At 36.5% G+C, this 21,410-nt stretch overlaps 1 protein-coding gene across 10 annotated transcripts in view; it reads right to left on the reverse strand.

Moving 5' to 3' along the window:
- DRC3 (dynein regulatory complex subunit 3) overlaps nt 1-21,410 on the reverse strand; it is a 107,108-nt gene that overhangs the window by 45,613 nt on the left and 40,085 nt on the right. For 6 of the 10 annotated variants that reach the window (XR_012484657.1, XM_074281556.1, XM_074281561.1 and 3 more), the window contains 4 exons: nt 19,655-19,801; nt 16,566-16,685; nt 16,137-16,249; nt 14,708-14,882 (listed from right to left, as the gene is read on the reverse strand). Coding sequence is in view for 9 of the 10 variants with exons in the window: in XM_074281556.1 (XP_074137657.1) it covers nt 14,708-14,882; nt 16,137-16,249; nt 16,566-16,685; nt 19,655-19,801 (555 nt within the window). In the remaining variant the exon portion in view is untranslated. Of the gene's footprint in view, nt 1-14,707; nt 14,883-16,133; nt 16,250-16,565; nt 16,686-19,654; nt 19,802-21,410 lie in introns of all 10 variants that reach the window. The other 4 variants (XM_074281559.1, XM_074281558.1, XM_074281560.1 and 1 more) reach the window with 1 other exon arrangement.

Genomic DNA, 21,410 nt, shown 5'->3' on the forward strand with positions numbered 1-21,410 from the left:
AAGTATCCAAAGTTAGCTCAATCCACAACCTTCCTAAATATTTAATAATCATCAATATTTGAAGACTTCAAATCCAACATGTTCCATAATGTCTGGTCTCTGTTGCCCTATATTCCTGTTCATAAAGTATATAAGAATAAGTTTACTATTTAGGTTTTTTGTAACTGCAAGTGCCAACCTTCTCAGTAAAATAAAATTAATATTGCTGGCTAGAGAGGAGGTGTTCATGTTGCTATATTAACATGCTGAAGTCTTGGAATTTGTATGAAGCTTTTGCCCCAAACCTTCCTAGGTCAATATTTATAAGCATTATCCAAGGAAGAAAACAAACTCTTCTTAACAAAGATTAGATAGTGCCTCTGTATTGAGGCTGTTCCTTGGTAATGAAAAATCTAGTTAGAGAGGAAAGAAAGCTCCTTAGGATGTTTTGTTTGCCACTTACTTATGCAATTAATTGCAGTTTCATTATTCTGCCTACATCTCTAAATTGATGGGAAATTCAGCAATTGGGTTTGGGGAAAACCAATATTTTATAGCCAGGGGAGATGGAAGAGTAGAATAAAATCTAGGGAGCAATAAATTGAGATGTTGAAACTGTCTGAGTAAAGGTTATTTAAAGATGCTAAGTAGATAATATCAGAGTTGAGGATGGGATAGAATAGAAAGCCCAGTGAACTCCAGCTTCATATCATTCTATGCAAATAAGACAGGATGGACTTGTTTCATTATTCTGATAATGGAGACCAAATGAACTCAGTTAAAGTTCATACCATAAATACTAGTCATTATTATTATCTCTGTGTCTGTCTCTCTCAATATTTTTCTCTTCCCGCCTCCTCCTTTCCACCCTCCCAAATATTTTTTATTCCCTGTTTTGTTTGTGCTCCTCTCCCTATATCACTCTCCCTTTAGTAGGCAGGACCTGTCTCACTTTCATATTTGTACTGTCAACACTAAGCATAGTTCCTGACACATAATATTTGATAAATGCATACTGATTTTTTGATAGTTAAAAAAAAAAAACTAAGCTCAGGCCAAGTGAAATCGTTTTCTTTGTAGGCTCCTAATTGCCAAAGATAACAGGTTACTGCTTCCTAGAAAGAGGTAAGCAGGATGAACTTTCCCATCCCACTCTTGCCATCCTACTCCACCAAGAACTGCCCTAGAACCTCAGGAAACTAAAAAATGGAAACAGCTCTAATAAGCATCAGTAATGGGACCTTTTTGTGTATGATAAGGGAAAGCTGGTACAAGCAGAAATCCGGAAAGCTCACATTCCCAATTCTGATTAACCACATGTGCCAGCTCAACCTAGGGATCACAAACTGCTGCTTCCAGCCAACCCTACACATGACTCAATCCTAAAGAACTCTTGTACTTGGAAGAAGCAACTGCCTTCTTATCCATTGAGCAAGAACAGATGATGTGATGGACTCTTGCAAGTGCAATAACTGGCACTCTTTTTCCTTGTATTCTCCATGTGGCAACTCTTTCCACACTCTTCCATCAGAAATAGTGGATTGCTAAGAACTTGGTAACTAACGCTAATGGCAGCAAAGGCATCCTTTTAGGTCTACCCAAGCCTTTCACCATCAGTGACTTTTCCAAACTTTTCCATCCCTCTTCAAGCCTTCTCTGGCTCCTCCTCCCCAGTCCTCTTAGCTGACAACTTTGCCTCATACTTCACTGAAAAGCATGGCTCCTCCTTCTCCTTTCCACCCCCCATTATTCAGGTGCCTTCTGCCATGTTTTCCACCTTGTTTCACATGAAGAGATGGCCTTCTCTTTGCCAAGGCAAACCTTACCTCATGTACAAGCAATCCCATTCCATGTCTTCTGCAGCAGATTGCCTTCTCCAACAATCTACTCTCTCATTTATCTTAAATCTCTCCCAGTCTACTAGCTCATTTCCTGTTGCCCACAAATATATTTATATTTCCTCCATCCTTAAAAACCCTTCACTGGGGGACAGCTAGATGGTTCAGTGGATAGAGCACTAGTCTTGAAGTCAGGAGGACTTGAATTTAAATCCTCTCTCAGGCACAACACTTTCTAGCTGTGTGAGCCCAGGCAAGTCACTTAACCCCTATTGACTCACAAACATCAAGAAACAAACAAAAAACTTCACTGGATGCATCTATTTCTGCTAGCTATCATCCTAAATTTCTTTTCACTTTTTTAAGGACAGCTAGGTGACACAGTGGATAGTGTGCCAGACTTGGAGTTAGGAAGATGGGAATTCAAATATAGTCTCAAACATGTACTATCAGTATCTTAGGCAAGTAGTCACTTAACTTCAATTTGTCTCAGTTTCTTATCTATAAAAGGGGAATAGTAGTATCACCTAACTCTCAGAATTGGTGTGAGGATCAAAGAAGATAATAATTGTATTAGTATATCATTGTTGTTGTTGTTATTTGTCCTTTGTTCTCAAAGACAATCATAACATCAGGGACGTGATGCTGTGACATGAAATTGATTGCCATTTAGCCATGCAATTAATTGCAGTTTCATTATGCTGTCTATATCTCTAAACTGCACAGAAGATGTTTCCAAAACTAAGCTAAAGTCAAATGAAGTTTTTTTTTTTTTTTTTGTTTTTGTTTTTTTTTGTAGGCCCCTAATTGACAAAGATAACAGATTTCTGCATCCTAGAAAGAAGTAAGAAAGATATTTTCCATCCCACTCTTACTATCCTATTCAACCAAGAATTGTGCTAGAATTTTTTTGAGGGAGGAAGGGAGGGGAAGTTCACCAGCTTCATTTCTTCCTTTAGAGCCATCTTGGTCCAGTAGCCAGTGCTGTATGTTCGTTATAATATATATTTTTTATTATTATAGCTTTTTATTTACAAGATATATGCATGGGTAATTTTACAGCTCTGACAATTGCCAAGCCTTTTGTTCCAATTTTTCCTTTCCTTCCCCCCACCCCCTTCCCCCAGATGGCAGGTTGACCAATACATGTTACATATGTTAAAGTATAAATTAAATACAATAGTTATATATATATATATATATATATATATATATATATATATATATATATATATAAATAAATCAAAAATGCAGGCGGACAAAAATAGGGGTATTGGGAATTCTATATAGTGGTTCATAGTCATCTCTGGAGTTCTTTCGCTGGGTGTAGCTGGTTCAGTTCATTATTGCAGTTACATTTGATTTGGTTCATCTCATTGTTGAAGATGGCCACGTCCATCAGAACTGATCATCATATAATATTGTTGTTGAAGTATATAATGATCTCCTGGTCCTGCTCATTTCACTCAGCATCAGTTCATGTAGGTCTCTCCAGGCCTTTCTGAAATCATCTCCTGGTCATTTCTTACAGAACAATAATATTCCATAATATTCATATAACACAATTTATTCAGCCATTCTCCAATTGATGGCCATCCACTCAGTTTCTAGTTTCTGGCCACTACAAGAGGGCTGCTGTTAGGATTCTTACAGATGTTATGGGCCAGAACTTGAAACAAGGTAATGTGCTTATTAGTTCACACCTTTCTTTAAAGGAGTTCACACCTTTAAAGGAGTTTACACCTTTGAAGGAGTTCGCTCATTGGTCCACATGAGATTCACATTTTTAAGAGAGCATACTTTTAAGGAGCTCCCACAAGCCCAGGGAGTACTCACAAGCCCATTCTCTGGGAGGATAAGGAGCCAGGATTCAGTGGGGAGAGTCAGAGTCTGGATTGAGTCAAGGAGAGGACTTCCTGGGAGAACTTCAGGGGATTTCGGAGGAGAGGACTTTGGGAGAGTCACAACTAGGACTGACTTCTGGGAAAGCCACAATCCCACACTCTTGGAGGCGGAGTCTGATTCCCAACTCTAGGAGATTCAGAGTCAAGAGTTCATTCGAGATTTCACCATGGTGCTGACTGGAGACATCGAGAGGCTGGGAGGCTGAAGGAGAGACCTTTGGATTTGGAGACATTCTGATAAGAGCTCATCAGGGAGTCAAGAAGAGAGATAGGCCTCTACTAAAGCTAACCGGACCCCAGAAAAAGATTCAGGATTTTGAAGGACACAATATAGGATCTGGACTTTAATTTCTGGCTGTATTTTGGGATTATTGAGTTGAAACTAAAGCCAAGGCTGTCTTCAGAAGCTCCCCAAGAAACCTGCCCCCAAGAGAACGATCACAATTTAGAGAAACAGAACATTACAGGCTGCCACAAACATTTTTGCACATACAGGTCCCTTTCTTTTCTTTAAGATCTCTTTGGGATATAAGCCCAGTGGTAACATTGCTGGATCAAAGGATATGCAGTTTGATTATGTTTTGAGCATAGTTCCAAATTGTTCTCCAGAATGGCTGCATGTATTCACAATTCCACCAACAATGTATTAGTGTCCCTGTTTTCCCACATTCCCTCCAACAGTCTGCATTATCTTTCCCTGTCATTCTAGCCAATCTGACAGGTGTGTAGTGGTATCTCAGAGTGGTCTTAATTTCTCTGATTTCTCTTTTTCTCTAATTTCTCTTAATTTCTCTGATTAATAATGTCATAATTTTTTTTGACTAAACACTTTGAAAAAGCTGTCTACCCTTCAGAAAATCATCTCCAGGATAATACACTATGATCAAGTAGGATTTATTCCAGGAATGCAGGGCTGGTTTAATATTAGGAAAACTATTAATATAATTGACCATATTAATAATCAAATTAATAAGAACCATATGATCATCTCAATAGATGCAGAAAAAGCATTTGACAAAATCCAACATCCATTCCTACTAAAAACACTTGAGAGTATAGGAATAAATGGACTATTCCTTAGAATAATCAGGAGCATATATTTAAGACCGTCAGTAAGCATAATATGCAATAGAAATAAACTACAACCTTTCCCAGTAAGATCAGGAGTGAAACAAGGTTGCCCACTATCACCATTACTATTCAATATAGTACTAGAAACGCTAGCCTCGGCAATAAGAGCCGAGAAAGAGATTCAAGGAATTAGAGTAGGAAATGAGGAAATCAAACTATCACTTTTTGCAGATGACATGATGGTATACTTAGAGAACCCCAAAGACTCTGCTAAAAAGCTTCTAGAAATAATTCAAAATTTCAGCTAAGTGGCAGGATACAAAATAAATCCACATAAATCCTCAGCATTTTTATATATCACTAACAAAATGCAACAGCAAGAGATACAAAGAGAAATTCCATTCCAAACAAATGTTGAGAGTATAAAGTATTTGGGAATCCATCTACCAAAGAAAAGTCAGGAATTATATGAGAAAAATTACAAAACACTTGCCACAAAAATAAAATCAGATTTAAATAATTGGAAAGACATTCAGTGCTCTTGGATAGGCCGAGCGAATATAATAAAGATGACAGTACTCCCCAAACTAATCTATTTATTTAGTGCTATACCAATCAGACTCCCAAGAAACTATTTCAATGACCTAGAAAAAAATAACAACATAATTCATATGGAAGAATAAGAGATCGAGAATTGCAAGGGAACTAATGAAAAAAAAGTCAGAGGAAGGTGGTCTAAGTGTACCTGATCTAAAGCTATATTATATAGCAGCAGTCACCAAAACCATTTGGTATTGGCTAAGAAATAGACCGGTAGATCAGTGGAACAGATTAGATACAAAGGACAAAAAAGGGTACATCTACAGCAATCTAATCTTTGACAAACCCAAAGATACCAACATTAGGGATAAAAATTCATTATTTGGAAAAAACTGTTGGGAAAACTGGAAATTAATATGGCAGAAATTAGATATGGATCCACACTTAAATCTATATACCAAGATAAGATCAAAATTGGTCCATGATTTAGGCATAAGGAGGGAGATAATAAATAGATTAGAGGAACAGAGGATAGTCTACCTCTCAGACTTGTGGAGGAGGAAGAAATTTATGACCAGAGGAGAACTAGAGATCATTATTGATCACAAAATAGAAGATTTTGATTACATCAAACTAAAAAGTTTCTGTACAAATAATACTAATGCAAACAAGATTAGAAGGGAAGTAACAAATTGGGAAAATATTTTTTACAGTTAAAGGTTCTGACAAAGGTCTCATTTCCAAAATATATAGAGAACTGACCCTAATTTATAAGAAACCGAACCATTCTCCAATTGATAAATGGTCAAAGGATATGAACAGACAATTCTCAGATGAAGAAATTGAAACTATATCTACTCACATGAAAGAGTGTTCCAAATCACTACTGATCAGAGAAATGCAAATTAAGACAACTCTGAGATACCACTACACACCTGTCAGATTGGCTAAGATGACAGGAAAAAATAATGATGAATGTTGGAGGGGATGTGGGGAAACTGGGACACTAATACATGGCTGGTGGAGTTGCGAAAGAATCCAGCCATTCTGGAGAGCAATCTGGAATTATGCCCAAAAAGTTATCAAACTGTGCATACCCTTTGACCCAGCAGTGCTACTAATGGGCTTATATCCCAAAGAAATACTAAAGAGCGGAAAGAGACCTATATGTACCAAAATGTTTGTGGCAGCCCTTTTCGTAGTGGCTAGAAACTGGAAGATGAATGGATGTCCATCAATTGGAGAATGGTTGGGTAAATTATGGTATATGAAGGTTATGGAATATTATTGCTCTGTAAGAAATGACCAGCAGGAGGAATACAGAGAGGCCTGGAGAGACTTAAGTCAACTGATGCTGAGTTAAATGAGCAGAACCAGAAGATCACTATACACTTCAACAACAATACTGTATGAGGATGTATTCTGATGGAAGTGGAAATCTTCAACATAAAGAAAAGCCAACTCACTTCCAGTTGATCAATGATGGACAGAGGTAGCTACACCCAGAGAAGAAACGCTGGGAAGTGAATGTAAATTGTTAGCACTAATATCTGTCTGCCCAGGTTACATGTACCTTCGGAATCTAATGCTTATTGTGCAACAAGAAAATGATATTCACACACATGTATTGTATCTAGGTTATATTGTAACACATGTAAAATGTATGGGATTGCCTGTCATCGGGGGGAGGGAATAGAAGGAGGGGGGGATAATCTGGAAAAATGAATACAAGGGATAATATTATAAAAAATATATATATAATAAAAAATTATTAATAAAAAAAAAAAAAGAAAAAGTTGTCTACCATCAGTACTTCTCCTTCCTTTCCTCTCACCCCTTTCTTAACTCTCTGCATTCTGGCTTCAAACCCTTTGATCCAGTTATAATATTGGGTCTGTATTCCAATGAGATCATAAAAAAATAAAAAAAAATGTTCATAGCAGCTCTTTTTGTAATGGCAAAGAGCTCGAAATTGAGTGGATGCCCATCAATCGAGGAATGACAATGTATATGAATGTAATGGAATATTGTTCTATAAGAAATGATGAGCAAGCTGACTTCAGAAATCCTTAAAAAAACTTACATGAATTAATGATGAGTAAAGTGGGTAGAACCAGGAGAATGTTGTACACAGTAATAGCAAGGTTATGTGATAATCAACTTGGCTCTTCTCAACAATGTGGTGATTCAAGACAATTCCAATAGACTTGGGATTGAAATGCCATCTGCATCCAGAGAAAAAACTACAGAGACTGAACACAGATTGAAGCATCATATTTTTACCTTTTTATTATTTGTTTGTTTGCTTTTTTTCTCATTTTTTCCCATTTAGTCTGTTTTTTCTTGTACATCATGATAACTATGGAAATTCTTTAAAAACGAGTGCACATGTTTTAAATTAAATGGCTTGCTCTCTTGGGAGGAGAGGGCAAGAGAGGGAGGAATAAAATTTTGGAACATAAAGTCTTACAAGGATGAATGTTTAAAACTATATGTGTATTTGGAAAAATAAAATACTATTTATTTTTTTAAATAGCATTAGTGACTCCATTTTGCCCTTATCCACTATTTTGTGAAGTTAAGCTTCAACTTCTTGGAAGTCACAAGATTAGTACCTCTTCCCAACTGTCACTTGATTTAAGAAATATCACAAAACTATCCTTTTCCTCTCCCTGCAGTCTCTTGTGATTCTCCCCAATAAGAAAACAGATGTCTCAATTCCTATAACCCACACCTATTTTTTATTTTCTCCAAATTTATATGAACTCTATAGAAATCAATAATCAGTGTCCTTGGCCCTGAAAGCCTTAGCCCCAATTTGCTTTTATAATCATCTGCTTTGACAAATAAATCGTTTGGCTGCATGAAACTTGGTTTCTTTATTCCACTATAACAATACCCTGTAAACATCTTAAACACATCATAAACAAAATTAAACAAATTTTCTCCTCCAAATCCTCTCTTCTTCCAAATTTCCTTTGTGTTATGGAGGGTACTACCATTCCCTCAGTGACCTAGGTTCAAAACCTGAGGGGTCATTTTCAATTCCTCACTTTCTCACCTCCAATATTCAGTGAAGTGCCAGTTATTTCTCCCTCTCTAACAATCTCTTGCACATGCTCCCTTCTCGCCTCTGGAACTGCTACCATGCTGGTCAGCTCTTTTTAACTGAACTCTTTCAATAGCCTTCTTGAGGGTCTTCCTGCCTCAAGTTCCCCCCATCCTTCACTCAGCTGTCAGACTGATCTTCCTAAAAGCACAAATCTGACCACATTATCCCATTCCCCATTCAATCAATTTCAATAGTTCCCTATGCCTCCGGAAAAAAGTAAAAAAGTTCCACTTGGCTTTTAAAACCCTCTCTAGACTTGCCTCCTCCCTTTCCAGTCTTATTACCCTTTATACCCTGTCTCCCCTCCACTCCATTCTCTGTGATCCAGTGACTGGCTTCCTTGCCATTCCTCATATTAGATACTCCAACTCCCAACTCTAGGCATTTTCACTTTTTGCCCCCTCTTCATCTAGCTTCCTTGATGTCCTTCAAGTCTCAGCTGAAGTACTACCCTCTGCAAGAAGACCTTCTTTTTTCCTCTTTAATATTAGTACTTTCTGTTGATTATTTCCAATTTATCCTCTATATGTTTTGTTCATGAATTATTGTTTGTGTATTATCTTCTTTTCATAGTGAATCACTTGTTAATCTGACTTCTGATTTCATCAACTGAAAATGCTTTCTTTAAAATTGTCAACAATCTGTAAACCAACTTTAGGGCTGAAAGACTTAGGAGTAGGGCATGATCATGGACATATGAACCTTGACTCCCAAGCTGCCCTTAGAAAAAGGAGTTATGAATAAGATGTCACAGCTGGCAAGAAGGGTCTTGAGAACATTGTGAAGGGCTGAAACTCTTGAGCCAATGAATGCACTGGGTTTGAACAATCGAGTACTTGAGGCTAATTACTGATTGGACAATGCTCTATAAGAATATGCTTGGAAAATGGCCCTTCCCACTAACCTGTGCTGGCCAAGTTGTTTGGTGTATACAGAGAATTGTGGGAGGGACTAGGAGGTGCAGTGAGACTAGCCAGGGTCACTTCTGTGAGAGAGACGAAGAGATGAGGTCGCAGAGAGCCTAAGCATCCACTCTCTTCACTTCTACCGCTAAAGACCCAGAATAAAGATTATGGCTTATCCTGACTCCGGCTGATTCTAAGGAATCCAGGGTGCTAGTGCAGTCGCCATAGAACATGACTAGCTGCCAAGATAAGCAGACAAAGCCTCTTAGAGATCTGGACTAATCTTGGTGCCCTACTATAGGAGGGACAGCAACAAGAATCCATGGTTCTGAAGTGACAAAAGCTGGCCCAAGGATTGGGATAGATCCAGGGTACCCTTTTTGTTTAATCATTTTCAGTCCTGAGCCTATTTGGAGTTGACCCTATCTGGAGTTTTCCTGGCAAAGATACTGAAGTGGTTTGCCATTTTTTTCTCTAGCTCATTTTACAGATGAGGAAAATTTAGGTAAAGAGTTAAAGTGACTTGCCCGAATCATACAGCTAGTAAGTTTCTGGGACCAGATTTGAATTCAGGAAGATGAATCTTCCTGACTTTAGGCTTGGTACTCTATTCTTGCTCCATTTAGCTGCCCAAGCTATCCTAGTAGCTCCTAAAAAAGAGATCTTTTCCTCCTTCTTGTGAGCAAGGAGTAGGGTTCCTTATTTGTTACTTTTAATTTAAATTTGATTTCTCTACTATAAACCCTATTAGCCAGCTAAAATGCTAAGGTGTGTGTGTGTGTGTGTGTGTGTGTGTGTGTGTGTGTGTTTAATTTAAGGCTTATACTTTGAGAGAAAGCAACATTGGCCTCCTTGCTGTTCTTCACATAATTAGTTCCATTTCCCAACTGAGGGCATTTTTGCTGGTTGACTCTATACCTGAAATTCTCTCCTTTCACATCTCTATTTCCTGGTCTCCCTGGCTATCTTTGATTTCCAAATAAAATTCCACATCTACAGGAAGCCTTTAACACTGTGCCTTCACTTTCTGATTATTTCCCATTTATCCTGTATGTAGCTTATTTGTATATAGTTGTTGTTCACATGTCCTCTCATCTAGTAGAATGTGAGCATCTGAAGATTCTGTTCATTTTTTTTAATCTTTCTTTGTATCACTAGCATTCATATAATTCCTGGCACATAACATGCACTTAATAATTCTTGCAAAACCACTATTTCTACAGGCCTGCTCTGCCTAAGATATTTGTCAAATATGCCAAGACCATTCAGCAAAAGAAGAATTGTTATGTAAATCATAACATAGTTGAAGAACCTTCTATTGATACAGATAGAGAAGCTGATGTGAACAAATTTACCCAAATGGCCCAAGGACTTTGGGGTTAAATTTATTTAAGATATTCTTAAAGAATGCAATGCAATGGGAAAAGTCATGGGATTTGTGATGAATAGGTAGACTAGAAGAAAGCATTCAAAAAATTGGGAAAGTCACTGCGTACCCCATCTTGTAAAAAATTTAACTCCATGTACATCAGGGACATCTTTTATGTAGATCACAGAAGATGAGTGAGATGCAGATACAGATTTTTTTATAGCAGGAATTCACAGAAAATCTGATGGTAGGTGGATCCCTAAACAAAACTGTTGCTGAAAAGGCTAAATATCACCAACAGGGGTCAACTAGAAAAGCTGAACTATTTTCTCTTACAATGGTAGAGAAGATGAACACACATAATCTCATGAGGTCCTATGGAAGCTGAGATGTATATTTCAACTATCAGAAAGTGGCAGTGGAGCCAAAGAACTCACCCCAGACTCCAAAAGAGTCAGCAGGTCACCTTTTATGATGTTTATGGTTCCATTCCATCTGGACTCATAGACCAGAGTACAAAGGTGGTGATAAAGATTGAGAATGTAATATGCAATGTATTCTCAGACTGTGAATTTCGAATTACTATTGTATTCCAATAATTCTATAAGAAATTTGAGGAAAATACCTTTATGATATATAAAAGAAGAGGGGAGACTTGGTGGACTGAGTGACAAAAACTGTCCATATATAGAATACATTAAAATAATCGGGAAGTTTTCTAAAAAAAAAAACCCAAAAAGTTGGTAACAGCTATGGTTCTGGTGATCATAACTCATGACTAGACACATCATCTATCCTTGCAGTGTTAACACTGATTGGAACCAATTCCAGATCTAAAATGCTGACAGGATATTGCAAACAAGCTGAGACCCAATGCCTGCATACTCTAACTAAGGAGACAGCCTATGCTGAAGTCCGCTTGAGTTTAGAGATGAGCAATAGCAGTGAATATCAATAGAGTACCAACTTCTCAATCTCACAAATCGATACCAAGAAATTGTATTTTTTTAAATTTCCCCAGTATCAGAAGAATGGAATGATGAACTGATACAGAAGTTCACCAAGAAGATAAACATGGTCTCAGGGCATGAATGGGAAGTCAAATATGCCCAAGAAGCAATTTTCAGGATCCAACTCACTTCTAATCATTTTGGGAACAGTCTAGGAAGTGCCTCTTATCTGTGCTGGTAGATCTCAGAATCTACCTTAAAGAACAATTGCTCACAGCATCATCACAGATTTTGGAAGCTCATACCTATCATACATAGTGGTAGTATAGAGGACAATGGAGATATATAAATATGTAGTCTTACTAGATGTTGAACAAAAGCACCAAAATGGATCAAGTACAAGATGTCCTGTCTGTCAGGCAGCCAGTGATTCTCAGCGTTGGACTTACACAGCGGCTACCACTAGACATCTAGGCAGAGGAAAACAAAGAAGATTACTCTCATCTGCCCAGTTGGATTTCCAGTTTGAGAAATAGCTTCAAGGCATCACAGTTTCACTTGCCACTTCCAATGATTGAAGAAGAAAATATTTGGTGATAAGTACTATCTGAAAGTGTCAATATTCCTTGATGACCTTATTTTCCCTAGCAAGACACTAGAAGAACATGAAGAGAGACTATTGAAAATCTAGGATTGACTAGGGAAAATAATGGACCAATTCTTCCTGAGGACATATTGATGGTATGTATAATGATAATTGGGCCAGATGAGGCCCTGGAAGCAGAGGCTCTACATTAAATGGAAAAACAATCTTAATAAAATTCAGAGACCAGCCTGATCAGTAAAGTTTTGTGAAACACACTAGGTGGAAAGACCATGTTTTTAGATGTTTCCATTCATGAAAGGCTAGGCTAAGTATAACCATAAGCAGGCTTTAATGGCCAGAATAAATGATCATTAGGCTTCCGGATCTGTAAGTTCTCTAAAATAGCCCCTCACTTTGTCTCTTTTTTATTTTAACTTTTCTTTTTAAAACTCCAGCTTCTGGGATAAGAACTCACTATCTGACAAAAATTTCTGGGAAACTAGAAAATAGTAGTAGCAAAAACTAGGCATTGCCCAACACCTAATATCCTATACCAAGATAGGGTCAAATAGGTTCATGATTTAGACAGAAAAGGTAATACTCTAAGCAAATTAGGAGAAAAAGCAATAGCCTGCTTCTCAGATCTGTGGAAAAGGGAGGAATTTATTGCGATAGAAGAACTATGGAATATTATGAAATATAAAATGAATAATTTTGATTACATTAAATTAAAAATATTTTATATAAATTGGGAATAACATTTTATCCTCACCTGCCTCACAGGATTCTTGGGAGGATCAAATGAGAGAAAATCATCACCAGCCTACAAATGTAGGCTACTACAATGGACAGAGAGGCATGGGAAATATAAGTAAAACGAATTCCCAGGGGGATAGTGTTGGGAGTAGAACTGTTCCCAAAAGCAGACAATGAAAATATACCAGGAAGCATTCTGTTTTTAAAATGGGCCTTGATAGGATAAGAGCTTGACGAGACTTAAAAATTATGCCCCTTGTATCCATGTACGTGTACATGACTTACCTCCCTCACTAGTATGTAAGTTCCTTGGAGTGGAGACAATCTTATTTTTCAGTCTGTATCCCCATTACATAGCACATTACTTCGCAAATGGTAAGAACTTTTAAAATGCTATAATCATCCATTTATCTATAAGGTTTGAGCATTTACTTTAACACATGGGATTTGACTTATCACAAAATAAATACCTACATGTCATTGAGAAAAGACTCTTTGGCATTAAAAATAGGATCATTAAAAATAATAATGCTCAATTTGACCAAAAGGTTATAATAACATCCATACCCCGTTACTTACCACTCCTAGATCTGTATCCCAAAAGAGATAAAAAGAAATAGAACCTATATATACCCCCCCCAAAAAAAAACCTGTAGCAAGTCTTTTCTGGAGTCAAGCAATTGTAAATTGAGAGGATACCCATCAATTGGAGGAATGATTGAATAAATTGTGGTATGTAATTGTATTTATGTATTTATATATATATGTAAATGTAAATATCAGAATACTGTTGTGCTGTGGGGAATGATGAGCAAGATGCTCTTTAAAAAATGGAAAGAATTCCATGAGCTGATGCAAAGTGCAATGTACAACATATAAAATAATTTTGTAAGATTATCAGTTATGAATGACATGACTATTCTCAGCAATGCAATGTCATCGGAAATGATGAATTTTATCCATACCCTCATCTGAATGCAGATTGAAGCATACTTTTTTTTTTACTTTATTTTTCTTGAGGGTTTTTTCTTTTTGGTCTGTTTTCTCTTACAACATGACTATTATGGAAATGTTTTGCATGATTATACATGTAAAACCTATATTGAATTGCTTATATTCTCAATGGGGAGGGAGAAACAGAAAGCATCTGGAAATCAAAGTTTAAAAATGAATGTTGGAAGTTGTTTTGGGATGTAATTGGGGGAAAATAAAATACTAAATAAATTTCTAAAAAAGAAAAAAAAATAATGCTCAAAAAGTCACTGTATCTCTCATGTGCCATTCTCCTTCCTTCTGGGACATGCAGGATGGCTCTAAGTGGCTATCTACCTTACTTATCCCCAGTCCGAGTTCTCTCTGAGAATGACTATTACATCATAATGAGAATTCTTTCCTAAATAATAGTAGCTTCTCACATTTACATAGATCTTGGCAACTAAGACACTTTTCTCACAATATCACTTTGAGGTAGATAAAACAAATATTAGTGCAATTATTCCTTTTTTTAAAAATTGAAAAAAACAAGACTCATAGAAGTTGTCACTTGTCTATGGTTCCATGGTTATTTGTTAAACTCTAATCCAGATTTTCTAGTTTTAGGTCCAAATTTCTCTCCATGACATCATACTAACTTCATCTATATATCTAACAGTCAAAGTGTTACACGAATCACTTCACTACATAAGAGTTATAATTACCGCCGTATATATCTTGTCAAAATCTTCGACTTCTTTCAACCCTTGCTTTCGATTCTCTTGAAGGGCTTCTTCAAGACATTCATAGAAGATGGCAACTTCTGCTTTTCTCTTTTCTTGCTGAACCAAGCCATAATCAAATATATTCTGGCAAATTTCAACAAATTTGGTTTTGTATGTGAATTTAAAGTTAAGGATCCTCCCATTAAGCTCAGAATCCTCATTAGCAGATCTATTGTCTGATATTTTATTTTGGTTCCAGTGCCTTAGGATGAAAAGACTGGAAGTATTGTAAGAAGTTATTTTATTGGCAAGTATATATTTTCATGAGTATTTTTCTATAATTGATTAATTTGTGTGAATAGATTGAAGAATATACTATGTTAAGCTTACACTGGATTAAAATATACATGCTGTTGGTAATAGAAATACAGAAACAATAAACCACCTTATTGATTTCCCTTACAAAAACCAGGGGTGAGAAATGGGGCCTTGGAGGTATTTATGCACTTCCTGATGGGGGTTGAGGTCCCTTTATGATTCCTTTCTAATGACCTTGATTCACAAATCCTGGTCAAAAGCACCCTTTTGAATATCTGGGCCCAGCCCCCACCATCAGCTCAGCTTCCCCCAGCCCTCACCTGATCTGAGCTAACTGAAAAGCCCGCCAAGAACTTGAGGGTACTACCCATCTCCTTTTAGGTATAAAAAGGGCCAAACCGGAGCCCTCTCTTTGCAGGAGCCCTCCCCGCCAACACATGGTATCCTTCCAGCCATGTAAGGGTTCCTGCCCGCCCAGCGGCCACCTTCAGCCCTGGCGTCTTTCTAATTGAGCTTTACTTCCAAATTTCTACAATAAACATTTTATTTATCAATCTAGGTTTTCGGGCCTGTAAATTCATTTACAGGGGACACTGTGCCTCATGGGATCTTTGCGCTGAGAAATGGGGTTTCCCCTTTCCTTTCCCTCATTATTCCCATCATTATCTTTATGAGAAATGCTAATCTGATTCAACTTTCCATCTCCACTAGACATCCTTTCTATAATATCCCTATAGATAGTCTGGAAGTTATAGTTTTTAAGTCCCACCTCTGAAGTCCTTTCTTAGGTCTAACCTTCTGCTTGTTCTTATTTCCAGGAAATAATTTATTTTTCTTCTACTTATACCAAACCTGGCTTCTATTTGTAACTAATAAAACATGTTCAAGCTGTTATTTTTCCATGACTGCATATGTAAACACACTTGTGAAAAGCTGCCTTGACCACTCTAGTAGATATGTGGAGCTTCACACCCATATTAAATTCAGAAGTCCCAAGAGTTTACCAGAGCTCCATCCATCAAGGTTAGATTATATGAATGGTGATTCTCAGTGAAATGAACCCTTTAAGCATTTTTGTGTTACCTTTTTGTTAAAGCAGAAAAAAGGATATGTCTCCAGTAGTTCCGGAACTCCTGGTAAATAAGCTAACTTAGCAGCTTCAACATCCTCTGAATAAAGGCTGTCAAACAGAAAAGGACCGTTCAGGTATTCAACATAAGCAGCCTGTGAGGAAAAACATGGCAACCAAGAGTGATTCCAAGTTCCATTCTTTTGCCTACTTAGAGTTAATTCTAGTGGACAGCCTAATGAAACTTGAAAGAGACTGGGTATGCTCCTCTCAAGAGCTCTACCAGACCTTGCAAATATTCTATTCTCAACTCAAAAAACCAAATATCCTGAGTCCAATTTTTTATCCAATTAATGTGATTTTCACATGAAACCATTCTATTGGAAAAAAGCAGAAATTGTGATCTTGGGTACTTTATTCCCCCAAAAGGTTAAAAATTATCAGTAAAACCAACTTGAGGAAGGAGGGTACCTTATGTTTTTCTAGCTCTGCTATAGTTGCCTGCTCCTCTTCAAGTTTGGCCTGGATCTGATTCTCCCGATGCTTCAATTCATAAATACTATACTGATATTTTGCATCACCAAGTTCCCTCTGTTAAGTAAAAAGAAAATGTTTCCATTATTGGGTATTGTCCCAGGTCTAAAAGAAATTATATTTGGAATGAGTACCTGTAGTATTCCAATACATGGCTTCTCAAACTGTAATGTGATTGTAGGATTGCACAAAGAATTTCACAAAGAAAACTGCATTTTGATATTTCCACGAAATTTTTAAATATTTTCAGTTTATTTGCAGATATCATTTTTTAAATAAAGCTTCTTTCTCATCTTTTGTTTCCCAAGCACATTCTCATCTTCATACTATAGTAATTCATTTGTTCCTGAGTACAGTAAAAGATCTAGCCAGAAAGTATAAAATTGCCACTTCTAAACAGAAATTTTATTCTGGTTGTTTAAGACTTGAATAAAGAAAAATAAGAAATGGTAAGAGATAAATTTTATTACATCTCTTTAACAAACTAGATTTTTAGTGGTCCAGTTTGATTCTACCCTCTAGCACAATAAATCACAGAAGTCTGCCATCTCAATTGAATCAAACACAAGTATAAATTAGTTATGTACAAATACATAGTCATTTTGAGAAGACAAAAATGCTTTAAACATTGAAGACTGATGATGCTACATAGAAAATATTTAGTAACTGACTAAAAGAATCAGACACACTTCTGGCTGCTGTATAAAAATAAATCAGTCCAGTAAAAAGCACAAAAAGTAGTTATCTAGTCTACTGGTAGAAGAGCTTTGGTTTAGAGAATTACACTTATAATTCTCTATTGTAATGATGGAGAGAGAGGTTTTTCCTCTCTCTCTTTATTCCACTCCATTAACTTTGTTATTGGAGAGACTGAACAAATGTAGGACCACACATCTTGCCAGAAGCAAAGAAAGACACACTGACAGATAAATACAAATGCAGAAAGCCAGAAGAAGCTTTTTCAAGGAGCACAACCTTGTGCACCAGAAAAGAAGTAAACTCTGGATTGAAGAAAGGATTACTAGTTCCTAAAGTATTAGGAGTCGCAAAAGTTGATTGTATACCAGGAGTTCCGGAACTACTGGAGACATATCTTTTTTTCTGCTTTAACAAAAAATTAACACAAATCCCATGCAAGTGGGAGTTGTATTTGTCTGTTTATATGTTGTACTCCTCAGTAGACTATAAACTCTTTGAGAGTAGGAAATGTTTTTCAGAAAATTCAATAAACTTAGCTTTATAAATGATATGTACAGAAGATAGAAGAAAGGGAAGACAAAAGATCACAAATATAAAAGTGATTATGATTATTTATAAAGGGAAAAGCACTAATATCAAAGAGAATTAAATTCCATTCAGTACTCTGATTTCCCTACATCTTGATTTTCAAACCCTGACAAAATCACATATTCTTTCTACATTTACATATTCCTAAATATTAGATACTTAACAGTCAAGTGTTTTTATACAGCAAAAATCCCACTGCTTAATGGGTGGGAAACTAACCAATAGGGTGTTGGATTTGGAACCAAAGGCTCTAAGTTCTAGTCCCAATTCTGTCATGTCATTTCCCTGAGTGATCTTGAACAAGAGTTTTAACTTTTGAGGTCTCAGTTTCCTCACCACTAAAATTAAGGGTTTGCACTTGATAGCCCTAAGGTCACTCCCAAATCTAACTCTTTGAGTTGGATGGGAATGAAATAAAAAGTGGGAATAATGCTCTATTTTGTCACTGGTAAGGCAAAACAGCTTTTTGGTTTTGTAACAATAGACTCTAGGGTTATTCTCCCAACCCCAGCTATTACTTGGTAGACAGAGAGTCCTGGCTGGAGGACTAGAGAAGTAGCCAAAGCTACTTCTCCCTGCATAGTCCCAGGATTCCAGAGGAGCTTATGGGCTCCTACTAGGATGCTTCTCAATCATTATTATTGGTTGATTACATTTAGTCAGTCAGCTTTAATTAACTCTTAGAAAGAAGATATTTACTAAAGTGATAAGGTAAGACTAATTGGTATGAAACATCACTACAAAAGTCTGTAACATACTCTCCCACAGATACATGTAGAGTCCATGTAAGTGGGTTAAAGCTTAGAGCTAATATTCAGAGGGGTAACTCACAGGTCCTGGGGGAGTTGGGTAGCACTGTGGATACAGTACAAGGCCTACAGTCAGGCAGACTCATCTTCCTGAGTTCAAATCTGGACTCAGACACTAATTAGATAAGTCACTTAATAGTATTAAATAATACTATTTGTCTCAATTTCCTCATCTGTAAAATGAGCTGGAGAAGAAAATGACTAAAACATTCCAGCATCTTTGTCAAGAAAATCCCAAGTTTCAGAAATGACTGAAAGGACTGAACAGCAACAACAACAAAAATCCTTATAGGTCCTGGAAATCCTTTTCTCCCCTTTGTGCATCCCTCATTAAATTTTCCTTAGGCATGATATAGCTTTTGGTAGATTCCTTGTAAAGTCATAAAGCTGCCTTTCCTTAGCATGACTAAAAATTTCCTCAGAGCTCAATGCAAGCAGACACAACCAGTTACTGCTGTTCCTGGGATACTGCTCATATATCAGCAAGAAGTCCAAATTCTCTGATTTTCCACAAATCACAAAAATGTCTTCTTAAGACAGTAAGGGTGAGTAAGGGGGTGGAGACAAGGATTTACTCCTCTCCTACTAATCCTTTTTGGGAATACGTAGGTGGAGCTACTCGCTCTTCTAAGTTATGACACTCAAATGACTAAATTCTAAGCCAGTTTGCTATTTTATGCAAAAGACACAGGACATGACTGAATATACAGTAGTATAATTACTTCAATTGATTGATTCAATAGAAGTGTTTTCATTTGATCAAAGTAGTTGCTTTGAAGCTGATTACTTTGCTTACTACTAAACATTGCTTTGTTTTAGTTTACTTCATAGGCAGTGTACAAACTGGGAAAAACTCTTCTTTCTTGCGAACTGATTATGGATCACAGTCTCTTTCTCATAAACAGGACAATGAAAAGAAAAGGCACTTGCCGTGTGTGCATCAATAAGTCTGAAGTCCAGGTATACTAGATCAGGAAGGTAGGCAGTGACAAACAATTTATATTCTTCATCATCACAGATGGGGTTCCCAGCAAGGTTGAGTGAACGTAAATATGTAAATCTCCTCAGATAGATGACCTGTTTCAAATGTTAAAAGAATAATACAAGGCAAGAATAAACTTTAAAATAAAATTTTCCTTTTTTAACCCTTTCTCATCAATTGAATGTGATATCTTGAAGTTTATGTAATTAGAATATTCGAATCTATTTTTTAAAAATATTACTTTATTGGAAGTAGCCAATCTGTAGCCTGATGCTATTCCTTTCTAGGAAGCTTGCACACCAGGTAAACAGGCAATTTAAGACTATTTATAGTCATGTGGAAAAAAATGTTCTATATCATTATTGACTAGAAAAATGCAAATTAAAACAATTCTGAAGTACCACCTATCATTTATCATATTTGCTAATATAATAGAAAAGGAAAATGATAAATGTTGAAGGGGATGTGGAAAAATTGGAACACAAAAGCATCATTGGTGGAATTGTGAACTGATCCAGCCATTATAGAGAATAATTTGGAACTATATACTCAAAGCGCTATAAAACTGTATATCCTTTGATTCAGCAAATCCACTATTAGGTCTATATCCCACAAAAATGTTTATAGAAACAATTTTTATGGTAACAAAAAATTGGAAATAGGAGGGGATGTCATAAATTGGAGAATGACTGAACAAATTGGGATATGTAATTTTTTTTGGTGCAATAAAGTAATTTAGTTCATAGGATTTAGAACTCAATATTAAAAACCATCTAGTCCAATCCCCTGATTTTACGGAAAAAAAAATCAAAATTCAGAGAATTTTCATGGTTAAACAATTATAAAATACTCAGGTTTAAATTCAGGTTTTTAGAACCCCCCCCCCCCAAGTGAACTACTATTTTCATGTTACCACACCAAATCCAATTACTGATTAATCACTAGTTTTTTGTTTTTTACTTTTTAAAATTTCATAATTATAATATTTTTGACAGTATATATACATGGGTAATTTTTTTTTACACCATTATCTCTTGTACTCACTTCTTTTCCAAATTTTCCCCTCCCTCCCTCAATCCCCTCGCCTAGATGACAGGCAATCCCATACATGTTAAATGTGTTACAGTATATCCTAGATACAATATATATGTGTAAAAATGAATTTCTTGTTGCACATTAAGAATTGGATTCAGAAGGTAAAAGTAACCTGGGTAGAAAGACAATAGTGCAAACATTTTACACTCAATTCCCAGTGTTCCTTCTCTGGTTGTAGCTGATTCTGTCCATCATTGATCAACTGGAGCTGAATTAGATCTTCTCTATGTTGAAGATATCCACTTCAATCAGAATACATCTTCCTATAGTATCATTTAAGTTATAATGATCTCCTGGTTCTGCTCATTTCACTCAGCATCAGTTCATGTAAGTCTCTCCAAACCTCTCTGTATTCTTCCTGCTGGTCATTTCTTACAGAGCAATAATATTCCATAACTTTCATATAGCATAATTTACTCAACCATTCTCCAATTGATGGACATCCATTCATTTTCCAGTTTCTAGCCACTACAAAAAAAGTTGCTACTAACATTTTGGCACATACAGGTCCCTTTCCCTTCTTTAGTATTTCTTTGGGATATAAGCCCAGTAGTAGCACTGCTGGATCAAAGGGTATGCACAGTTTGATAACTTTTGGGGCATATATTT

The sequence above is a fragment of the Sminthopsis crassicaudata genome, chromosome 1 (genome assembly GCF_048593235.1).
Source record: "Sminthopsis crassicaudata isolate SCR6 chromosome 1, ASM4859323v1, whole genome shotgun sequence".
NCBI lineage: Eukaryota > Metazoa > Chordata > Mammalia > Dasyuromorphia > Dasyuridae > Sminthopsis > Sminthopsis crassicaudata.